The 25,341-nt window shown below is 45.1% G+C and overlaps 1 protein-coding gene across 1 annotated transcript in view; it reads right to left on the reverse strand.

Annotated features, from left to right (window-relative positions):
* LOC120546679 (transcription factor IIIB 90 kDa subunit-like) overlaps positions 1 to 25,341 on the reverse strand; it is a 45,925-nt gene that overhangs the window by 20,231 nt on the left and 353 nt on the right. The window contains exons 2-3 of the mRNA XM_039781800.1: positions 23,640 to 23,847; positions 1,298 to 1,378 (exon numbers count right to left, since the gene is read on the reverse strand). Of these exons, the coding sequence (XP_039637734.1) occupies positions 1,298 to 1,378; positions 23,640 to 23,823 (265 nt within the window). The 5' untranslated portion in view covers positions 23,824 to 23,847. The remainder of the gene's footprint in view (positions 1 to 1,297; positions 1,379 to 23,639; positions 23,848 to 25,341) is intronic.

Here is a 25,341-nt window from a genome sequence, read left to right on the forward strand (position 1 = left end):
AGGTATTCTGCAGGATATATATGAGGTATTTTGCAGGATATATATGAGGTATTCTGCAGGATATATATGAGGTATTTTGCAGGATATATATGAGGTATTCTGCAGGATATATATGAGGTATTCTGCAGGATATATATGAGGTATTCTGCAGGATATATATGAGGTATTTTGCAGGATATATATGAGGTATTCTGCAGGATATATATGAGGTATTCTGCAGGATATATATGAGGTATTCTGCAGGATATATATGAGGTATTTTACTGGGATATATATGAGGTATTTGCAGGATATATATGATTCTGCGGGATATATATGAGGTATTTGTAGGATATATATGAGGTATTCTGCAGTATATATATGAGGTATTCTGCAGGATATATATGAGGTATTCTGCAGGATATATATGAGGTATTTTGCGGGATATATATGAGGTATTCTGCGGGATATATATAGGAGGTATTTTGCAGGATATATATGAGGTATTCTGCAGGATATATATGAGGTATTCTGCAGGATATATATGAGGTATTTTGTAGGATATATATGAGGTATTCTGCAGTATATATATGAGGTATTCTGCAGGTTATATATATGAGGTATTCTGCAGGATATATATGAGGTATTTTGCAGGATATATATGGGGGTATTCTGCAGGATATATATGAGGTATTCTGCAGGATATATATGAGAGTATTCTGCAGGATATATATGAGGTATTTTGCAGTATATATGTGAGGGTATTCTGCAGGATATATATGAGGTATTCTGCAGTATATATATGAGGTATTCTGCAGGATATATATGAGGTATTCTGCAGGATATATATGAGGTATTTTGCAGGATATATATGAGGTATTCTGCAGGATATATATGAGGTATTCTGCAGGATATATATGAGGTATTTTGCAGGATATATATGAGGTATTCTGCAGGATATATATGAGGTATTTTGCAAAATTGTGTTTTAGCAAACTGTAAACTGCAGACTGTCTGCGTGTGTGTGTTTGTGTGGGTGTGTATGTGTGTGTCTCTGTGTATGTGTGTGTGTGTCTCTGTGTATGTGTGTCTCTGTGTATGTGTGTCTCTGTGTGTGTGTGTGTGTGTCTCTGTGTGTGTCTCTGTGTGTGTGTGTGTGTCTCTGTGTGTGTCTCTGTGTGTGTCTCTGTGTGTGTCTCTGTGTGTGTCTCTGTGTGTGTCTCTGTGTGTGTCTCTGTGTGTGTGTATCTCTGTGTATGTGTGTGTGTGTGTGTGTGTTTATGAGCAGATGAAGATGATGATGAAGAAGATTACTCACCCCCCTGCAGCGTCTGGGCCCGGGACTCTTTCCCAACGCTGGTGTGAAACCCAGAACCAAGAAGAGGAGCTTTAACTGGACCTGAACACACACACACACACACACACACACACACACACACACACACACACACACACAGAGAGAGGTTTAATAACTGGAAGAGAAGAATAAGTGACAGGTAATACCAGCAGGAGGCAGTGATGCCAAACTACCCTAAAACCTAAAAGGAGAAGGAGGAGGAGGAGGAGAAGAAGAAGAAGGAGGAGGCCTCCAGGTGTAATCAGACTTAACAAGCCTCAGCTGTGACTGCTGTCGCCATGACAACAAGGTGATCAGCTCACCTGGTGCAGAAGAGACCCAGCAGAGACTGAGACACACTTTCTGCAGCTTCAACATGGGAACGGCTGCACTCTTCTTCGGGTAAATGATTATTATCACAGAGGATTAATGTCTGGATGAATGGATGAGTAGTTCTGTTTCTAAAATGTAGATCAGAGTTTCCCAAAAAGTCACAGATGATGTCTTCACATGTCTTTGTTTAGTCCACGACTCAGAGATATTCAGTGTCCTGTCCCAGAGGAGAGAAGACACTAGAACATGTTCCCCTTTAACAAGATGACATCACACTAGTTTACCTGATTTAACTAATGCTGGAACGGATCTTCCAAGGGTTAGGGTTAAAGCGCCCATATTATGCTCATTTTCAGGTTTATAACTGTATTTTAAGGTTGTACCAGAATAGGTTTACATGGTTTAATTTTCAAAAAACACCATATTTTTGTTGTACTGCACAGCTCTCTCTCACTGCTGTAGATCCTCTTTTCACCTGGTTTCTGTTTTAGCTACAGAGTGAGACCTCTTTTCATCTTCTTCTTCTGTACTATCTTTGATTGCACTCGCACATGCTCAGTAGCTCAGATGTAGAGCATGTCAGCTAGCTAACTCTAGAGACAGTAAAAGAAAGCCTGTTTCTCCAACTACAGTCAGTTACAAGGCAGGATCAGCTGGGAGACTTCTAAATGAGGGCGCACATGGAAGTAGTTCTTTTGTAGATTATAGTGAACTTGTGTGTGTTGTAGCAGTGCTTTGCTATTGAGAACGACGTAACATGCTAGCGTTAGCATTAGCGTTAGCATGCTAATGCTAACGGTTAGCATGCTAATGCTAACGGTTAGCATGCTAACGAGCTAACGGTTGTGGTTAGCCAGCTCATTTCGGACTGTGACGTCACAGTCCGAGCCGATTTTGAACAGCTCACCAGGAGACTGAAGGCAGGACACATTCAGAAACCAGATCTCACTCAGAACAGCATGGATGGATTTTTGTCAAAGTGTGTATGTGTGTGGAAGCACCAGAGACACAAAAGAACACCCCAAATCCCAGAAAAAGTGATTTTTTTTTTCATAATATGGGCACTTTAAGATTTGGGTTGCTTGTTTTTACTCAAACTGTTCTACTTAATATCTATATATATACACACACACACACACACACACACACACACACACACACACACACACACACACACACACACACACACACTGACTAACCTAACCATAACCTAGTTCTATCCCTAATCCTAAAACCAAGTCCCTCAAACAGCCCTTTAAACTTGGGGGGTCCAGCATTTTGGCCCCACAAAGCTGTTGGGACCCCACAAGTATACTGGACTTCCAGTTTTTGGACCCCACGACAGACACAGAGACACAGACACAGACACACACACACACAGAGACACAGACAGACAGACAGACAGACACACAACTCAAACGGTTCTACTTAATAGAAACGATGTTTTTCTGAGACTTTTCCCAGTTTTCACATAAATGACTCCGTGATGAATATATTATCAGAGTAGTTGACGATTAATCGTTCATCTTTGCAGCTCTAAAGTAATCTGATTACAATTCTCTCCAGACGGTTCATCTTTGCAGCTCTAAAGTAATCTGATTACATTTCTCTCCAGACTGTTCATCTGCTGCCAGCTCACGGAGAAATCTTCAGCTGAAGGTAAACACTCTCGACTGGTGGATTTACATATCTTTCTGATGCTGTTGTAGAAATTTTTCGAAGGTTTTTGATGTTTTAAAAAAAGCTTTTAACAAGTAGTTTCACAGTCTTAACGTGGATTTAAGGTTTTATTTTTTTTCCAACACTTTTTTTTTTTTTTACTCTCTTTGCCGGGTGGATTTCTGGTCTTTTTGGGTCTTAACTGGAGGTTTTATTAAGAAATCTGAATTATCTTTGTTCCATTGTTTTCTTCACAAAGTATAACTCTAATCTTAACTTTGTGGGTGACCTTTGACCCTGTGTATGTTTGGGGGTGACCTGTGACCCTTTGACCCTGTGTATGTTTGTGTGTGACCTTTGGCCCTGTGTATGTTTGTGGGTGACCTTTGACCCTGTGTATGTTTGTGGGTGACCTTTGACCCTGTGTATGTTTGTGGGTGACCTTTGACCCTGTGTATATTTGGGGGTGACCTTTGACCCTCTGTGTGTTTGGGGGTGACCTTTGACCCTGTGTATATTTGGGGGTGACCTTTGACCCTCTGTGTGTTTGTGGGTGACCTTTGACCCTGTGAATGTAGATTTCGTGTCGTCAGGTTTGGAGGAATCTGTCGTTGAGTGGGAGTGTCGGGATCGGTACCTCTGGATCCACGTTCGCTCGCCACAGATGCCTCGCTTCGAGGCCGGAGGTCAGTTCTGCTTTAACCTAATTAGTTTCAGTGCTGTCCACCTGTCTGTCTGTCTACCTGTCTGTCCCCCTGTCTACCTGTCCATCTGTCTGTCTGTCTACCTGTTCACCTGTCTGTCTGTCTACCTGTCTGTCCCCCTGTCTACCTGTCCATCTGTCCACCTTTTGGCTCAAACTCAAATGGTTAAAAACCAAAACGTAGCGGTGCAGATGGAGCCTTAATCTTATATACCTAATCTACAGCTACAGTATGTGTCCACCTGTCCTAACGTCTGTCTGTCTGTAACTTCTGTCTGTAACTTCTGTCTGTAACTTCTGTCTGTAACTTCTGTCTGTAACTTCTGTCTGTCTGTAACTTCTGTCTGTCTGTAACTTCTGTCTGTCTGTAACTTCTGTCTGTCTGTAACTTCTGTCTGTCTGTAACTTCTGTCTGTCTGTAACTTCTGTCTGTCTGTAACTTCTGTCTGTCTGTAACTTCTGTCTAACTAACTTCTGTCTAACTAACTTCTGTCTAACTAACTTCTGTCTAACTAACTTCTGTCTAACTAACTTCTGTCTAACTAACTTCTGTCTAACTAACTTCTGTCTAACTAACTTCTGTCTAACTTCTGTCTAACTTCTGTCTAACTTCTGTCTAACTTCTGTCTAACTTCTGTCTGTCTGTAACTTCTGTCTGTCTGTAACTTCTGTCTGTCTGTAACTTCTGCCTGTCTGTAACTTCTGTCTGTCTGTCTGTAGATGGAAATGGCGTCCACTCTCTCAGCGAGCCGCTGGCGTCGCGCTGCGGTTACACCATCAGCACCTTCAGGATGGACGGCTTCACCACCTTCAGAGCTTCATACTACTCCTGCTTCACCCAAAACCAGGTACCTCCACCACTACACAAGCCAGGGCCCGGTCACCTGACACAACCATATCTCACCGCTACACAAGCCAGGGCACGGTCACCTGACACAACCATATCTCACCGCTACACAAGCCAGGGCACGGTCACCTGACACAACCATATCTCACCGCCACAAGCCGGCAGCGCACGGTCACCTGACAGAACCATATATCTCAGCGCACAAGCCAGGGCACGGTCACCTGACACAACCATATCTCACCGCTACAAAAGCCAGGGCACGGTCACCTGACAGAATCTTATCTCACCGCTACACAAGCCAGGGCACGGTCACCTGACACAACCATATCTCACCGCTACACAAGCCAGGGCACGGTCACCTGACAGAACCATATCTCACCGCTACACAAGCCAGGGCACGGTCACCGGACACAACCATATCTCACCGCTACACAAGCCAGGGCACGGTCACCTGACAGAACCATATCTCACCGCTACACAAGCCAGGGCACGGTCACCTGACACAACCATATCTCACCGCTACACAAGCCAGGGCACGGTCACCTGACACAACCATATCTCACCGCTACACAAGCCAGGGCACGGTCACCTGACACAACCATATCTCACCGCTACACAAGCCAGGGCACGGTCACCTGACACAACCATATCTCACCGCTACACAAGCCAGGGCACGGTCACCTGACACAACCATATCTCACCGCTACACAAGCCAGGGCACGGTCACCTGACACAACCATATCTCACCGCTACACAAGCCAGGGCACGGTCACCTGACACAACCATATCTCACCGCTACACAAGCCAGGGCACGGTCACCTGACACAACCATATCTCACCGCTACACAAGCCAGGGCACGGTCACCTGACACAACCAGGTGCGTTGGACACTCGGCTACCTTTTTTATTACGAGTTGACAGCCACGTCCCTGCAGATCGGTAGTCTGGATCAACACAAGAACATTTCCAGGACAAACATTCCTCTCTCATGACGCTGTTCCCCTGTCCTGTAACTCCACGGTGTTACTGGTGTTGAGTCCGGACTGACTTTGGTCGTTTCAGAACGACGAGGTGTTCACCTTCAGCTTTAACGTGATCGTGAGCGACGCTGGGGGAGAGTGGATCAGCTGGCCGGTTTCTGCCGTCTGTTCTGGTCTGACCTGGACTCACAGAGAGATCATCTGCGAGGAGGACTACATGGAGGTCAGAACATCTGCTACGAGTTTCTGAAAATAGATTTGTGTCTAAACTGCCTGAAAGCTGAGTGAACTGTCTCAAGACTCAGCCCAGCTGGGAAGATTTGATCCTGCTACATGGGTGCAGATTGAATTTGTTTTGCGATTTACATTTATTGCGATTCTAGAAATATTGAGTAGGGCCGGGTATCGTTAAAAAATGTCGATGCCAGTACCGATACCAATACGGTGGCTTTGATACCGGGTCCCTAAACGATACCTTTTTCGATACCAATTTTATAAAACGAAATTACATTACACATTACCGCACAAATCTTTTAATTTATTTCTCAGCTCCTACTATGTGAGCCCTGTCTCTGTGTGTAACAGTTTATTTCCTGCGTGTTCCTACAACGTGTAATGATACACAGCCAATCAGACATGATTAGATCTTGGTAGAAGCATGCTGCATGCTGATTGGCTCACTGACATTGATGAGATTTACTGATTGGGTATTGAATGATGAGGCATTTTTCGATACTTGATACTTCAGAGGCAATTGTTCGGTGCCTAAAAAGTATTGAAATCGGTACCCAGCCCTAATACTGAGTGCTATATTTTTCGCTGCCCCTAGAACGTAGAATGAATGTCTGTGTAAAGTGATAAAAGCTGTCCACGTTTCCTGATGTGGACAGGTGAACGTGAACAGAGAGTCTTCGTGTGGAGGTCAGCAGGGGAACAGTGGAGAGATGTGGCACGCTGCCTTCTCTGAGGTAAAACACAAACTAACACCACTGATCTGCATCTGATGTCCTCAGCCAGGGAAGTACAGTCACTGGCATCATACCATTTAGATTCAGGGGCCTTCGATTATGCCCATTTAACAATTGCATTTTATTTCCAGTCAAAAAAACTACTAAAACATGATTTGACAGGGTTATTAAGCTCTTCAAGCATTTACATAAAAAAAATAACTTCTTTTTAATAAAGAATAAATATAAAGTGGAAAATATAAAATAAAGCGCATCTTTCACACAATATGTATCGATATTTTAACTTTGCTTCGATGATATTGGATGGTGGATCAGTTAATCAATGTCTCCTTACCACAAGACTCTGTACCTTTTTGGAGACAGAGCCTTCATCCCTGCAGATATTCAAAATGCTACATCCCTGTAGCCTGACCAGCCAGACCCCACATCCAGATGTTGGGTCTGACCCACATCCAGATGTTGGGTCTGGGAACTCCCCATTGGTCAGGGCTCAATCCAAGGGGTGGGATAAACGGTTGTCTTTCAAATTCCCTCTGCACCAATAGGATAGAGCTCCAACCAATCAGAGCAACGCTGGTCGCTAGTTTAAACTTTAAACTCTGAACACATCTTCCTTTTTAAGTGACTTCAGAGCCGTTCTTTTCTCAAAGAAAAGCTGAACTCCAAGTCTTCCAGAAGACTGCTGTTCACCAGCAGCAGCCATAAGCCCCGCCCACAGACTCTATACACGATGTGATTGGCCTGACTAGAGTTTGGTTTTTCCAGCTTGCAAGCCAACGGAGAGTTGCTAGACGACGCTGGCTGCAAATTACATTTGCTGCCACTAGGGTGGTCTAGATTTCTAGGCTAACATCCCTGGACATTTTTAAAAAACTCCTGAAACACCACTTGTTTACAACAGCCTACAACTTCCCTTAATATAGCCACTGTAATTCTGTAGAGTGTCCTTGGGTTTCATGAAAAGCGCTATATAAATAAGTTTGGTTGTTGTTGTTGTTGTTGTTATTGTTATTATTATTATTATTATTATTATTATTATTATTACAACACCCCTTTTGCAAGCAGCTGCAAGTTTAACTTATCTCATCCAGAATATTTGGTCTGAACTGGACTTTAATGTCCTTGGTCCTGTCGGTCTCTTTTCAAACCACTTCAGTTTTGTCTGTTTTTGTGGCGTTCAGGCGCAGAGGATTGCGAGTTCTGTGTGGCAGCTGATGTTCCTGCAGAGTGATGGACAGGTTTCTTCCATGTCCATCAGTGAAGCCCAACAGTGGGGCTACAGCCTGACGGTGGGCGCCCAGAGGGTGGTGCTCCGCTCGCAGTACAGACAGCCGCATGCCGAGCTGACTACGGTGGGTCGCCACGTAGGCCAGAAATCGGGAGACTAAACGTTACTGAGAGTCTGACTTTATAAATGAAATCTTTTGTTTTATGGTCAGGTGGAGGGCGTCCCCGTGGAGGTTGTCCGGGTTTCTCTGTTCTTTAAAAAGAAGCTGATGGTGATGATGATCGACATGTCCATGGCCTGCACAGTCAGTAAGTTATTCTGGACAGAATAGTAGATTCTTCTGGACCGGAATAGTAGATTCTTCTGGACCGGAATAGTAGATTCTTCTGGACCGGAATAGTAGATTCTTCTGGACCGGAATAGTAGATTCTTCTGGACCGGAAGGGCAGATTCTTCTGGACAGGAAGGGCAGATTCTTCTGCTTTTTAACTTCAATAAATTGTGGTTATGTTTGTTTTTCTATAACCGAGCAGCCCTACTGACGGGTAAACGGCGCTGACGGATTCTGTTGATTCTCAGATTCAGGTTCTTTCGACGGCGCCTGGCTGCTGTGGGACGTTCCGTGGGTTGTGACCCCGCTGGTCGACGAGGGAGCAGTGTTTGAAAGCCGAAGTCTCCGTCTGGGGCTGGAGGGGGTTCTTCTGGACGAACACACCGCCACATCCAGAGGATTCAGTCTGGTCCAACGAGGCCCTTTGGTCCAGATCGGAGTTCCTTTCGGGGTGGAGGGCGGCTACAGGAAGGTACAGTCGGTCCGTCCACGGGGACAAGGTTTCCAAAACACAAAGTTTCATTCTGAGCAACAAATGCGTGCCAACAAGGACTGATGTCCTGTTACACAAGCAGATGACGTCAGCAGTAGAACTGCAACGATTAGTCAACTAATTTATTAGGCGATCAATAGAAAAATAATCGCAAACTATCTTGATAAGCGATTCATCGTTTTGTTTTCATGCAAACATGTCAGATAATGCTGTATTCAGCCTTTAAAATATGGAGGTATTATCGTATTTATCGGAGTATCTTTGGGTTTTGGACAAAACAAGACATTTTAGGACGTCATCTTGGGCTTTGGGAAACAGTGATCCACATTTTACACCATTTTCTTACATTTTATAGACAACTCGTCCAGAAACAATTCACTAGTTGCAGCTCTACGCCAGTTAAAATGGATATGAGTTTTAGTGACTTGCTATTGATGAATAAAATCCATTTAATGGATATTTTTAATACCGGTCTTTTCACAATGGATGTAGAAGTAAAAAGTCCTTTCAACTAACTTTTTGGGGCTTAGTTCTTAATGTTATTAACGTAGTCCATTGTAAAATATCTGAGGGTTGCTTCTTGTTTGGACAATTTACAGCAGTTCTCTGAGAATGGGTTTTGGGCATTTCCGCCTTTTTATTAGAGAGGAAAGCTGAGATATGAAAGGGGAGAGAGGGTGGAAGACATGCAGGAAAACCATCACAGGTCGAATTCGAACCCTGGACCTTCTGCGTCGAGGAACAACCCTCTGCACATGTGCGACCGCTCTACCAACTGATTTAACCGGCCACTGAGTGTTTTCTGTTTTAAATCCAAAGAAACTGGGATTGGACCTGAAGTTACCATATAATTCAATCAGGAAATCATTGGTGATACCCAGCCCTTAGTTCCTTTTTAATTGTTCTTTATGAATGTTTGTTTTTTTTCCAAGTGCTGTTGCTTTTTCACCCTTTTCTGACATTTAAATCTCCAGATTATTTGACAATGAAAATAAACATCAGTTTCTTTCTCTCTGCAGAGTTCGGTGGTGAACAATATGTACAAGGAGACGTTTGTGATCTTCCTGCTTTATGAACACGTCTTCTCTTTGCTGTATGAAGACGGAGGCAGCATCGACACGAGACACCGAATGCTCAGAGTTCTCGACACGCCACTGCTCTGCCGTAAACCCTTCCACGTCGACAGTAAGTCTCCCAGTTTACCTTCCACGTCGACAGTAAGTCTCCCAGTTTACCTTCCACCTCGACAGTAAGTCTCCCAGTTTACCTTCCTCCCTCGACCGTAAGTCTCCCAGTTTACCTTCCACCTCGACCGTAAGTCTCCCAGTTTACCTTCCACCTCGACCGGAAGTCTCCCAGTTTACCTTCCTCCCTCGACCGGAAGTCTCCCAGTTTACCTTCTACCCTCGACCGGAAGTCTCCCAGTTTACCTTCCTCCCTCGACCGGAAGTCTCCCAGTTTACCTTCCTCCCTCGACCGAAGTCTCCCAGTTTACCTTCCTCCCTCGACCGGAAGTCTCCCAGTTTACCTTCCTCCCTCGACCGGAAGTCTCCCAGTTTACCTTCCTCCCTCGACCGGAAGTCTCCCAGTTTACCTTCCTCCCTCGACCGGAAGTCTCCCAGTTTACTTTCCTCCCTCGACCGGAAGTCTCCCAGTTTACCTTCCTCCCTCGACATGAAGTCTCCCAGTTTACCTTCCTCCCTCGACATGAAGTCTCCCAGTTTACCTTCCTCCCTCGACCGGAAGTCTCCCAGTTTACCTTCCTCCCTCGACAGTAGGTCTCCCAGTTTACCTTCCTCCCTCGACAGTAGGTCTCCCAGTTTACCTTCCTCCCTCGACAGTAGGTCTCCCAGTTTACCTTCTACCCTCGACCGTAAGTCTCCCAGTTTACCTTCCTCCCTCGACAGTAGGTCTCCCAGTTTACCTTCCTCCCTCGACAGTAGGTCTCCCAGTTTACCTTCCACCTCGACAGTAGGTCTCCCAGTTTACCTTCTACCCTCGACAGTAGGTCTCCCAGTTTACCTTCCTCCCTCGACAGTAGGTCTCCCAGTTTACCTTCCTCCCTCGACAGTAGGTCTCCCAGTTTACCTTCTACCCTCGACAGTAGGTCTCCCAGTTTACCTTCTACCCTCGACAGTAGGTCTCCCAGTTTACCTTCCTCCCTCGACAGTAGGTCTCCCAGTTTACCTTCTACCCTCGACAGTAGGTCTCCCAGTTTACCTTCCTCCCTCGACAGTAGGTCTCCCAGTTTACCTTCCACATCGACCGTAAGTCTGAATTGCAATGCCTTAGTCCTCTCTTAAAACCAAGAGCGCCATCTAGTGGGCTCCGAAAATAAAGAAAATGGAATCAAGATGTCCTCTGTCCTATCTCTCTCTGTTCCCTCCTGACTTGGGTTTCTTCCCGTAGAGACTTTAAGTGATGACCGGTCGTTCAGCGTCTACCTGGGAAACATCCCGGTTGATGTTACGTTGGAAGACGTCCATATCAACAGTAACCAGCTGATGATGTCACAGAGCAACATCATCAGTCCTGTCTTTCACGCCAACGGTAGCCGGGCCTACGAACTGCGGCTGCCCTTCGAGGATGCTGTCGTCCGCTGGGTGGTGAGGGCTTCCACACAAACAGTTTAGCTTAGCATTAACCAGGAGTTAGTTGTTCCTGGCCTGGTGTTCAGCCCATCTTGGTTTGGGCTGGCTGCGGTCTAGTTTAGTGGTTCCCAACGTTGTTCACGCCTGTCAGATATGAACCCATGTACCCCTTTTATTCCCAATGTTTGTTCCAAATGTATAATGGCGATTTTCCATTACATGGTACCTACTCGGCTCAACTCGGCCGCGGTGTCCCATCCTCCTTTTTCCTTCGCAGATTTAGTACCGCCTCATACCTGAGGCGGCGTGGCTGGTCGTCAAAGCGACGCCACAGGAAACGCGACACGCACACAGAACGTGGAAGCTGTGTTTCTGATTCTCAGTATGTGGCTGTTTGCCAGAAGACAAATTTAGTTTCAAAAGAAGCAGCAAAAAAAAACACAGCTGGCTAAACTATTTAAAAATGGCGGGTTTTGTTCAGGACACCCCCGTCTGTCGCTAGCAATGATGATGCAGCGATTAGTGACGATTCTCTCCGACCAATCGGGAGTCTGCAGGTTTTCACGTCACCTTTTGGTATCTCCTCAGCTTGCTGGGAACCTCGATGGAGGTGGTCCTAAAAGTACCTGTTGGCAGGTACCAGAGACTCTTTTTCGTAATGGAAAACCAAAAAAAGCGTGTAGAGGCGAGCTGGTACCATGTAATGGAAAAACGGCGTTAACATTAAATTGTTGATAGTATCAAATCCTAACAAGAGTTATCTCGAGACACTTTACAGATAGAGTAGGTCTAGACCACACTCTATAATTTATAAAGTCCCAACATTTCCAGTAATTCCCCCAAGCACTACTCATTTTACTACAGTAGATACTTTTCATATTTCTCTCCAACAGTACCTGGGTCAAGGTGTGGTGCAGTACTCCATCGATGTGAACTTCACACTTACCATCATGCCTCAGAAAGCCTCGTACTACCACCTCACGTCCATCACAGCACAAGCATTAAACAAGTGTAAGTACGTCTGTTCTGCTCTTGGCTGCGTTCTGGTCTTTAACAGGTCTACAGGAACCACTCTGATTCTTCAGAAACCACACTGATACTTCAGAAACCACACTGATACTTCAGAAACCACACTGATACTTCAGAAACCACACTGCTGATCCTTCAGAAACCACACTGCTGATCCTTCAGAAATACGCTGCCTTATCCTTTCAATGCATTGCTTACCAAACCACGCTGCCTGATACCTTTCAGAAAACCACGCTGTACTCCTTCAGAAACCACACTGCTGATCCTTCAGAAACCACGCTGCTGATCCTTCAGAAACCACACTGCTGATCCTTCAGAAACCACGCTGCTGATCCTTCAGAAACCACACTGCTGATCCTTCAGAAACCACGCTGCTGATCCTTCAGAAACCACACTGCTGATCCTTCCAGAAACCACGCTTGCTGATCCTTAAAACAACACACTGCTGATCCTTCAGAAACCACAGCGCTGATTCCTTCAGAAACCACGCTGCTGATACTCAGAAACCACACTGCTGATCCTTCAGAAACCACACTGCTGATCCTTCAGAAACCACGCTGCTGATCCTTCAGAAACCACGCTGCTGATCCTTCAGAAACCACGCTGCTGATCCTTCAGAAACCACGCTGCTGATCCTTCAGAAACCACGCTGCTGATCCTTCAGAAACCACGCTGCTGATCCTTCAGAAACCACGCTGCTGATCCTTCAGAAACCACGCTGCTGATCCTTCAGAAACCACGCTGCTGATCCTTCAGAAACCACGCTGCTGATCCTTCAGAAACCACGCCGCTGATCCTTCAGAAACCACGCTGCTGCTCCTTCAGAAACCACGCTGCTGCTCCTTCAGAAACCACGCTGCTGCTCCTTCAGAAACCACGATGCTGCTCCTTCTGATCCTTCAGAAACCACGCTGCTGCTCCTTCTGAGCCTTCAGAAACCACGCTGCTGATCCTTCAGAAACCACGCTGCTGCTCCTTCTGAGCCTTCAGAAACCACGCTGCTGAGCCTTCAGAAACCACGCTGCTGCTCCTTCTGATCCTTCAGAAACCACGCTGCTGAGCCTTCAGAAACCACACTAATGTCATGAAGTGGTGTATGTGTGACACGCCAGTTCGTATGCCATTGACGGGTTATCAAGACGCATACTTGCTTTTTAGCATGTTTATCAATGCCGTTTGGCCTCCATTGACCTATTACCTTGCGAATTGACGCTGTAGCGAGTAGTATGAAAGGGCACACATCCTCGTAGGGAGGTTGGTTGGGGGGGGGGGGGGGATGGGTCGAACAACAGGACTTTCACACAGGAGACCGGGGGATCAGGTCCCACGTGTCACGTTTCCTAAACTCAACTGTCAGTCTTCTTTTTCTAAACCCAACCGTCTGCTGTAGCGTAGACACACTAGCAGACCGCTCAAAATGCTTACAGATAACTAGGGGTGGGGGGGAAACATCGATACAGCATAGTATCGCGATATTTTCCGTGGTAATACATTATCGATACACAGACGCAGAGTATGGATCTATTATTATATATATATATATATATATATATGTCGTTCAGTGTGCTGCTTGACTATCCCATTTTGCAGCAACAAAATTGAAGTGAGATGAAGAAACGGAGAAATTTATCTTTTTTTATATAAAACACACGTTGAGAATTTCCTTTTGGGGACATTTTGAAATTGGGGAAAAATTGCGAAGTCGGGAAAAAAGGTAATGAATTGCGATAAATAGCAGAATACGGATGAAAAAAATCTGCGCATATGACACCATTTACAACAACCTGACCACCTCCCCTGCTCCTTCAACCACCACACCTGCCTCCCCCCCTCCACCCTCTCATTTCTCTCTGCTGCCCCCTGTGGTCAGGGGGATTAAGAAGTGTTTATTGTAGAGAATTGTTGAAGGTAGTCTGTGTATGCATGCATCAGTGCGGCCCTGTTTCTCCTCTGCAGTTCCCCCAGAGATTACGGCTCAGTGCTCAAGCGGAGGAATCACCTTCAGCGTGGTCATACCGTCACGAGCAGCGAGTGTCTGGGAGGTGGGCGTTGGCCAAGAGCCTCTGACATCACAAATGGCCGCCCAAAGAGGGTACCACCTTCACAGCGACGCCTTCAGGACCACGCTGGAAGTCCCGGCGTTCTCCGTTGGATACACCTACGATGTAAGAGTACACGATGCATCGGGGGAATGTGTTCAAACGATCCAAAGCTCAACATTTTCTCCCAGTTTCCTGCTAAATTAGTCAGGTTAATTAACTCGGGAAGATGTTTTAGAAGGCACTATTGCGTGCCAGGAAACAGGGAGTCCATCTTTGTCTTAATTTAGTCGATGGCATGCATCTGAAAATGTTATTCAACTATCCGGAGACTATTTGATCCCAGCTGAATCTTTAAATAGTTTCAGTAATTTCAGTCAATTAGAAAGTTTATATATCTGTAAACCTCAACCCATCTGATTTCGGTCCTCTGTTTCATTTATAGGGTCTCACATTGTCTAACTTCTACGGAACATTTCGGCTTCTTCTGAGAGACTCCAAAACGTTGGAGGTCCAGACATCCACCGCCAAACGCTGCCTCTTCAAGACCGAGGACATGATAGGTAACCACGTTCACTTTAGATCCAGCTTTACCTGCCTTTAGCCAGGATAAGAGATCCCTCTTCACTTTCAGTTTAGATTATCAAGAATTTAGAATATTTGCAGCCGCCCTGGTAGCTCACTTGGTAGAGCGTGCGCCCCATATACCAAGACTCAGTCCTTACCGCAGTGGCCCAGATTCAAGTCCGACCCGCAACCCTTTGCTGCATTTCATCCCTATCTCTACCCCCTTTCCTGTCTTCAAGATGTCCTCTCAAAATAAAGGCCACAAAAAGCCAAGTCTTTGATAATGTTTAAAAGTAGTGGTGTAAACTGTCACAAACTGCATTAAAAACCCTGATCGAGATGCAGATTCTGAATGAGCTGTAATCATGTCCAAAGAATGCTTCTAAAACGAAATTACATTCATTATACCGACATATCACACATGGAAAAGGCCTGATTCTGAATATCAAAACAGAATATGCTCTCAGAATATTAATGTGAATGCACCTCCGGTCTGATATTTTCTAGTCTGGCCCAATGGTTAGCACCGTGGCCTCACAGCAAGAAGGTTCTGGGTTCTAATCCAGGTCCTTCCGGGCCTTTCTGTGTGGAGTTTGCATGTTCTCCCCATGTTTGCGTGGGTTTCCTCTGGGTGCTCCGGTTTCCCCCACCATCAAAAAAACATGTACTAGGTTCTCCAGTCAGTGCCCTTGAGCAAGGCACTGGCTGAGCTCTGGAGTTGGTCCCCGGGCGCTGTGATTGGCTGCCCAGTGCTCCCTTGAGGGATGGGTTAAATGCAGAGTGACTTTTGCTACATGTATGTGACAATGAAGTACCTTTACCTTTGAGATCGACAGAAGACCATTTCCAGGCTGAAGCCTGACATGTCCCTCCCCATGCCCCCTCTCTCTCTCTCTCTCTGTGTCCCGCCCTAACTGGTGTCTCCTGGTGTGTCAGTGTGTTCAGCCGATGGGACCGTGACGGTGGTGACCACGCCCACCTCCACCAGGCCTTCGGTGCAGCCAGACAGAACCACTCTGTTGGACCCCAACTGCAAGCCCAAACAGACGGACGAATCAAGAGTCCTGTTTGAGTTCAACTTGGACTCCTGCGGGACCAGAGCTCTGGTGAGACCCAAAAACACTAAAAACATGTTCGCCAACAACGCTCGGAGGCAGGATAGCCCAGATCCTCACGTTAGATTTAACTAGATATAACTACAGAGGAGGACATTTAAACAACAACTCTTTAAACACACCTGATTAATGAAGACACTGAGTACAACCCTTTTGAATCATGCGCCTGGCGCACGGACACTTTTTTTCTGCCATCAAAGTAGCAAAAGTGGTTTCGTACACGCCCTAAATACACCTGCACCAGGCGCTTCACCCCGTGCGCTTAGAGCATTAAAATAAGGCATGCAATCTTTCAAATAATTAAGTTTTAAAACCCAAAATATTCACAGGTTCCAGCTCAAATGTTAATATTTGCGGATGTTTGGGGTCTTGATGGGAAACTGAATACTTTAGGGTCCCAGATTAATCAGAAGTTCACTTTTGAAAGTGAGAAGAGAGGACCAAGCAAGCAAGATGGCTGCAGATGGAGTCCGATGTGTACATTCTTCAAGTTGTAGTAAAGTTTTGTAACTGAAGATGTTTCGCAGGTCGGGGAGTCGTACGTGGTTTATGAGAACGAGATCATCTACAACAGACAGCTGATTTCAGACGGACCGAACCTGATCTCCAGAGATTCTCAGTTCAAGTGAGGAAAACCCTTGTGAACACTTCCTAAACTGGTAGTGCCTGATTCTGTCAGAGGTAGATACTCAGGCACTACCTAAAACTAAACTGAACTTAAAGAAACACTCCAATGTGAAAGACTGCTGATAAAGAAATGTGTGATTCTTGCCCAGGTTGACGGTGCGATGCTTCTATCCGCTCAGCGGCGTAAACCGACTGTCTGTTGACCGAGTCTTCAGATCGGAGACGCCGGGACTCGGATCAGTCAAAGTCTTCAAGAGCCTCAAAGGTTCCAGTGAGTACTTTTAACCTTCTGGCTTCCATGAACCGGTAAAGCCAGTTTGACTTGTTGAATCGGCCAGTGGGCAGTCGGACTCAATGACCAATCTGATTGGTGGAGTGCTAGCCCTTGACTAGCCAATCGGTGCACGAGAAAACCGGAGCTGCCAACGCCAGTATCTTATTACTAGCAGTAGTATTTCCTTCCGTTCAGCGAGTAATGACAACCACGATCCTTTAGAGCTGGGCAATATATTGATTATCGATATCGTGATATGAGACTAGATATTGTCTTAGATTTTGGATATCGTGATATGGCATAAGTGTCTTTTCCTGGTTCTAAAGGCTGCATTACAGTAAAGTGATGTAATGTTCTGAACTCACCAGACTGTTGTAACTCTTCTATTATTGGTCTTTACCCACTTAGTCATTATATCCACATTACTGATTATTATTTATCTAAAATCTCATTGTGAAAATATTTAGTGAAAGCACCGATAGTCAACACTACAATATGGTTGCAGTATCGATATCGAGGTATTTGGTCAAAATATTTTTATATTTGATTTTCTCCATATCGTCCAGCCCTACGGTCCTTCCTGACCACTATCACCTCTCTCTGATGAAAACAGTGACTGACCACAGCGTGCTCTGTGTTTACGAGGTCTAGAAAGATGGTCCCTCATTTCCATTTTTCATTTTTTTTCGGCGACAATACAGATTAGCACCGCCTGCTGTTACGGAGACGTATTACGTCTCGCGCAGACCGTACGCTCCAGTCGGCATCTCTTCGGTGTGTTCTGAGGAACTCTTTTGAGAGACGGGAGCTGACTGATCAGTCCCATGCCTGGATTATCAATAAGGGCACTTGGGCCAGTGCCCAGGGGCACCAACCATTCACAACCAGTGGGGGGGGCACCACATGACACAAGCTTTACCAATATTTCCCATAAATTGAGATTATTATTCACTTGAAATTGTTGAAAGACTTACTTGTGTTATGAACACTAATTTCACAATGCTTTGAGGTATAGTGCCCAGGGGCACCACATTGTCTTAAAGGGATATGCCACCACGTTTGTTGAAATAGGTCTTATCATGGTCTCCCCTAGCTGTAGATAGGTGGGCCAACGCATTTTTTGTGCATGCATTGTTTTAGTCCGGTGCAACACCGGCAGCGCCGCCACTAGTTAGCTTAGCGTAGTGAATGGAATCCTATGTTGCCGGTTAGCATGTTGTGAGTAAAAGTGAGCCAACAAAAGACAAAAAACAACCTAATTACTTGCACTGAGACAAATAATGCGTTGGCCCACCTATCCACAGCCAGGGTAGACCGTGATAAGCCCTATTTCACCTATCTACAGCTAGGGTAGACCGTCATAAGCCCTATTTCACCTATCTACAGCTAGGGTAGACCGTCATAAGCCCTATTTCACCTATCTACAGCTAGGGGAGACCGTGATAAGACCTATTTCACCTATCTACAGCTAGGGTAGTCCGTCATAAGCCCTATTTCACCTATCTACAGCTAGGGTAGACCGTCATAAGCCCCATTTCACCTATCTACAGCTAGAGGAGACCGTGATAAACCCTATTTCACCTATCTACAGCTAGAGGAGACCGTGATAAGCCCTATTTCACCTATCTACAGCTAGAGGAGACCGTGATAAGACCTATTTCAACAAACCGTGGCGTATCTCTTAATACGGGTCTGATCAGTCCGACAGGCTTTTCTGCCGACGGTCGGCCATCGGGTTGGTGTGTCCGAGCCTTTAGGGTAAGGCTAACGCATCCTATTCAGTCATTAGTCATGGACCGTAATATGATGTGCATGTAAACGTAGTCAGGGTTATCAACGATGCAAATCCAGTTTATATTTAACGACAGCATGTTAAAATCTGTTTTATTCTCCAGCAGATTCAGCAGATGAACTCCCTGCCGAAGACTGTTTGCATCAGGTTTCTGGAAGTTCTTTCAACATCCCGACTAACCAGGTCCACCAGACGGCAGCGCCGGCAGCCGGGGGAGTCCTGCCTCGCAGTGAGAACAACCGCTTTCAAACCCCTCGGCTTCATCCAGCGCCGTACAACGCAGAACTACACAACTACATCCCTGCTGATACCAAACACATGACACCCAAAAACACAAAGTCCAGCTTGTCACTGGCGTCTGAACCAAACTCCGCTGCAACCGGCTGGGTCGACCTGAACCAAAGACTACCTGATCCATCTCTCAACTACCAAAGGCTGCCTGATCCATCTCTCAACTACCAAAGGCTGCCTGATCCATCTCTCAACTACCAAAGGCTGCCTGATCCATCTCTCAACTACCAAAGGCTGCCTGATCCATCTCTCAACTACCAAAGGCTGCCTGATCCATCTCTCAACTACCAAAGGCTGCCTGATCAATCTCTCAACTACCAAAGGCTGCCTGATCCATCTCTCAACTACCAAAGGCTGCCTGATCCATCTCTCAACTACCAAAGGCTGCCTGATCCATCTCTCAACTACCAAAGGCTGCCTGATCCATCTCTCAACCACCAAAGGCTGCCTGATCCATCTCTACACCACCAGAACCAACAGAAAGTGGTTTATCTGTACCCAAACCAGCAAAAACGGGCCAAGTCGGCGCTTGTCCGGTCTGTATCTGAGACAGGAAACTGGGGAGGACTGGAAGTCCCTCAGACAGGTAGGGATGAGAATCTGATAATTAGGGGTCCAAGCCCGAGGGGGCATGGGAACCGCATGTTGCAAGGCAACGCGGTTCACATCTCCAGCGGAGCGTGGGAACCCTATTCTTCTTCGTCGCTTAAAACTCCGACTACAGCCTACACCGTACATGGTGGGGTGTTGCCATTTTCAGGACTGGTCCAAAACCCCGCAAGGACCTCAGGTGCAAAAATTGACCCATTTCCACCACTAGGTGGCGCTATAGCAGAAAGAAACGCGTTTGGCCCTATAACTCCCACACTATACTTCTGACAGTCAAAACTCATATATCTCTGTGTTCCCTGGATCCAACTGAATCACGTGATATAGGCCACGCCCATTTCCAACTAGACTTTTATGCGTGAAAAGTCGCGATTTATCAAAAACTTACTTTTTCAAACTCCTAGACCGTGCGACCGATCTGCACGAATCATGGACCGTAGCATCTCCTGACTGACCTGACTAAAAGTTATGGAAAGAATTGTTAGACGATAAAAATTGCGCATATAACGCACAAACTAATTTGTGTAGCTAACTATGAAAACACCGTTGCCGTATCTCAGCCAAAATAAATGCTACCAACGCCAAACTTCAGATTATTCTTTGCCATTACCCTCTGGAGGTCCCCCATGCGTTTTACGAAAATTGGTCACTAGGGGGCAGTGGGCAGTTGGACTCAATGACCAATCCGATTGGTGGAGTGCTAACCCTTGACTAGCCAATCAGTGCACAAGAAAACCGGAGCTGCCAACGCCAGTATCTTGTTATTACTAGCCGTGGTGTTTTCTTCTGTTCAGCGAGTAATGACAACACCGATCCTTCTTGACTACGATCACCTCTCTCTGATGAAAACGGTGACTGACCACAGCGTGCTCTGTGTTTATAGGTCTAGAGATGGTCCCTCATTTACGGTTTTCATTTATTGGGCGACAGATTAGCGCCGCCTGCTGTTATGGAGACGTATTACGTCTCGCGCACGTGCAGAACATACGCTCGAGTCGGCATCTCTTCGGTGTTCTGAGGAACTTGTTTTAGAGACAGGAGCCGACTGATCGGTCCGACTGGCCTTGCTGTCGGTCAGGTTGGTGGGTCAGAGCCTTTAGTCTAGGGGAGGGGGGAGAATCGATACAGTATAGGATTGCGATATTTTCTGTGGCAATACTGTATCGATACAAAAACGCCAAGTATGGATCTATTACTATACATGTGTTGGTCGGTCTGTCTGCTTGATAATCTGATTTTGCAGCGATACAATTGAAGTGAGATGAACAGAGAAATGTATCTTTTTAGATAAAACAGATGTTGACAGTTTCCTTTTGGGGACATCATTTGAAATTGGGAAAAAGGTAATAAATTGCATTATATCGCAGAATACTGCAATAGGTTTAAAAGTGCAATAATATTGTATCGGGGTGATATCGTATCGTGAGGCCACTGGTGATTCCATCCCTACTTGAGTCCCAAAAAACTGATCCAATTATCCACCATGAAGTTAATCGGTATCTGCAGCTGTAGTTCCAATCTGGTTTCTTACCACTAAGGGCATTACCAAACCAATAGCAGGACTATACTACCGAACACTTAAGATCCACAGTAATCTTCCAAAGTGGTCTCACCATTGCATTGCGCTCACACGCACAACTGCTCTGACTTACCAGAACTACGTAAACAGCCATGCTATCGCATTTTATTTTCAGATTCAAAATAACTCTTCACCAGCACTTACTGCTCTCTCCCAACACACATGAGACCAGTAGGCTTCAGTGGGTCAGTCTCACAGACACACATGAGACCAGTACGATAGATAGATAGATAGATATTCCCCATCGCATTTGAACATTATCCATCACATATTTCAAAACGTCATACAGTTTCTTCTTGATAGTCACACATTGATTGTTCTAGTCTTGTTTGTCTGTATTTTAATGTTTTATTTGTCTCTGTCTAGCCCGTGATGATGTCTTGTATAAATGTGCCAAAATTGTGTTCTATGTTGCTGCAGAACAGGAACCTGCTGGAAACCAGTTTTTAAACTGAGTCGGACCAGTTTTATATTGAAACTTAATTGTTGCTTTTAAATGTTCCTGTATATGAAATGTAGTCAAAACTAAATCTTTGTTTCTGTTTCTACCGTCCATTAGGAAGGTCAACCATCCGAGTCAGACTCGCTCCCAGCCTCTCAGGAAGACTCCAAACCTGGGACCAACCCAAACTGGAGAACCTCAGCGTCCCAAAATCTCCCAGTGCCGGGCCAGCAGGGTCCACTGGTTCTGACCCGAAGACGGCCGGGTCGAACTGTGGCGCTCAGCACGGAGCCAGCGATCACCAAGGCATCCTGAGAGGTACGCGGACAGATCTGAACATTATTCTGCTGCTCGCCTGAGTAGTTGGCCTACTAACGGGCTTCCAGACCAACTAGAACCCACAAAAAGCACAAATACATTTTAAAAGTTTAAACATCGCTCAATGAGTAAAAAAAAAAAGTCACAAATAGCAGTATATTACATTTCATATCACCGGTACACACATGCACCACATGATCGATGGCTGTAGCGGTATGCTCAATACACAACACCTCCCATTGCACGCAGAGCTTTCGCCATAGCCTACGTAAGTAGCCATGAGGGTGTAACCGTGTTTCTGTCCTCGCAGGTAAACGGCTCGGCTGATGAAGAACAGAAACAAACTGTCTGCAGAACCTGATTCAATAAAGCTTCAGTTTGTTCACATTCAGCTGTTTGAGTTTTGCTGCCACTGTTCAGGTCACTGTATCATGAATTATGTTCTCTTGCCATCAGGTCGGAGAAAGATGGGTTAATAATTAGATTTGAGCGTGCCGTTGGCCAATCAGGAATTGAGTTATGACGTGTTACTGACGGATGTATTTGTTAAAGGAAGAAGATGGCTGCTACGAACTAGACAGAACAGATTTTGTATTCAGAGTTTGGCTGGAGCTTCTTTTGTGTCTTGTTCTAAAAGCTAAACTGAAGTGACTTCCAGAAGCTGAAATATTTCTTTAAATTGTCAATTCGGTGTAAAGAAAATACCAGACTCCAGTCAGGAATCTGTAGTTTTAGTGTCCTAGTGCTGTACCAGACTCCAGTCAGGAATCTGTAGTTTTAGTGTCTCAGTGCTGTACCAGACTCCAGTCAGGAATCTGTAGTTTTAGTGTCAGTGCTGTACCAGACTCCAGTCAGGAATCTGTAGTTTTAGTGTCCTAGTGCTGTACCAGACTCCAGTCAGGAATCTGTAGTTTTAGTGTCTCAGTGCTCTACCAGACTCCAGTCAGGAATCTGTAGTTTTAGTGTCCTAGTGCTCTACCAGACTCCAGTCAGGAATCTGTAGTTTTAGTGTCCTAGTGCTGTACCAGACTCCAGTCAGGAATCTGTAGTTTTAGTGTCTCAGTGCTGTACCAGACTCCAGTCAGGAATCTGTAGTTTTAGTGTCTCAGTGCTGTACCAGACTCCAGTCAGGAATCTGTAGTTTTAGTGTCAGTGCTGTACCAGACTCCAGTCAGGAATTGTATTTTAGTGTCTATTGGTACCAGACTCCAGTCAGGAATCTGTAGTTTTAGTGTCTCAGTGCTCTACCAGACTCCAGTCAGGAATCTGTAGTTTTAGTGTCCTAGTGCTGTACCAGACTCCAGTCAGGAATCTGTAGTTTTAGTGTCTCAGTGCTGTACCAGACTCCAGTCAGGAATCTGTAGTTTTAGTGTCTCAGTGCTGTACCAGACTCCAGTCAGGAATCTGTAGTTTTAGTGTCTCAGTGCTGTACAAGACTCCAGTCAGGAATCTGTAGTTTTAGTGTTTTTTTAAGAGTTTAAAGTAGAAGTGAGTGAAAGTTTGTCTCACCGTCAGCGGAGACGAACTGTCCCACAGCAGATGAAACTCCTCCGCTTCCCTCCACAAACTGGACCTCTGAGACGATGATGTTGTCCTCCAGAACCGAGCCACAGCCGGTGCACACGGCGCTGCCCCGAGCCTGGTCCACGTCGATATCTGCCCCCCCGCACGTCCTGCACACTCGGGAGCTCATGGTGGGGGTCAGAGGTCACGCAGCCTGCAGGCACAGAGGAAAGCAGCCGAGAGGCTTATTGAAATTTATTGAAAAGATTTCTGGTACAGGATATACAATCCTCTATTCCAGACTCTAAAAAACACAAATCTTCAGGCTTCAATGTGTTTCAGATACCAATCATTAGGGCTGGGTACTTAATTCAATACATTTTAGGAACTAGGGCTGTGCTCGATTGAAGAACTTCTTAGTTGACTAACAATCATTCAGTTGTATCGATTAGTTGATTTAATCGACAGATCTGTAAATCTGAGTTTCTCCACTAAGAGTCATGTTAAAAGCACCACTTTAATTCTTGTGTTTACCACTTGTGTTTGGTAATAAGTCATTCAGCATGAAAACGGCATCAAACATGACTAATGGACTAAAGAGATCTAAGTTGACGAAGACCAAAACGACCGATTAGTCGACTAATCTACTAAGACGGAGCAGCCCTATTAGGAACAGACCTTATTGCTTTTAAAGCGCATGTGTCAAACTCCACTCAGGCTTAATGTGGACCAAACTGCAAAGTAGTCGGGAGGGTTAGAGGGCTCCAGATGAACTGAACTAGTGGGACTGTCTCTACCGTAGGATCCCTACTAGGGCTGGGCGATATTCTTGACCAAATACCTCTATGTTGATATTGTAGGATTGACTATTGGTGCTTTAACAAAATATTATTTACACAATGAGATTTTTGATAAATCATCAATGTTTCAATGTTTCTTTAAATCAATGTTGATTTACGATACGATATCCAAAATCTAAGACTATCTCTAGTCTCATATCATATCGATATAATATCTATATATTGCCCAGCCCTAATCCCTAATCTACGGGGAAACGGACCGTAATAACACTGTAATAGGTGTATCATAGATCAATGTCCCGGGACATTGTTGAACCCAAAGTTACACCAACTGATTAACGTACGGGGAAACTGCTCGCTATAAACTTTCAGGCTACCGGATGCAGTTACAGGAGGGATTATCATTAGGAGAGCTCAAAGAGCCAGGCTTCACTCAGAAATATCACAATTAAACATTTCATCAATCACCATCAAATGTAGTAACACTATATAACAAAAACTAACACTTCGTTTTAGGCTATATGTTTTAGTATTGTAATCGGCCATCATAAAGTGTATATAACTAGATGTTCTGTACGTTAAATCCTCTTCCAGATGTAACGTTACAGGAGAGATTATCGGTTAAAATATGAAGACTTAAATACATTAGAATATAATGCCATTTATTGTCATTATAGACACGTACAACGAGATTAAAAGGTGTAAGTTATTAATAGAGACAGTGACAGTCATTAGTTATGTTTAATAATAGAGCAGTCATTAGTTAGGGTTAATAATAGAGCCGTTATTAGTTAATTAGCTAAGGGACTCACCGCTAGTAGAGAACAACAGAGACCAGTTATTAATAATAGAGCAGTCATTAGTTAGGGTTAACAATAGAGCCGTCATTAGTTAGGGTTAATAATAGA

This window comes from Perca fluviatilis, chromosome 18 (assembly GCF_010015445.1).
Source record: "Perca fluviatilis chromosome 18, GENO_Pfluv_1.0, whole genome shotgun sequence".
NCBI classification, from domain to species: domain Eukaryota; kingdom Metazoa; phylum Chordata; class Actinopteri; order Perciformes; family Percidae; genus Perca; species Perca fluviatilis.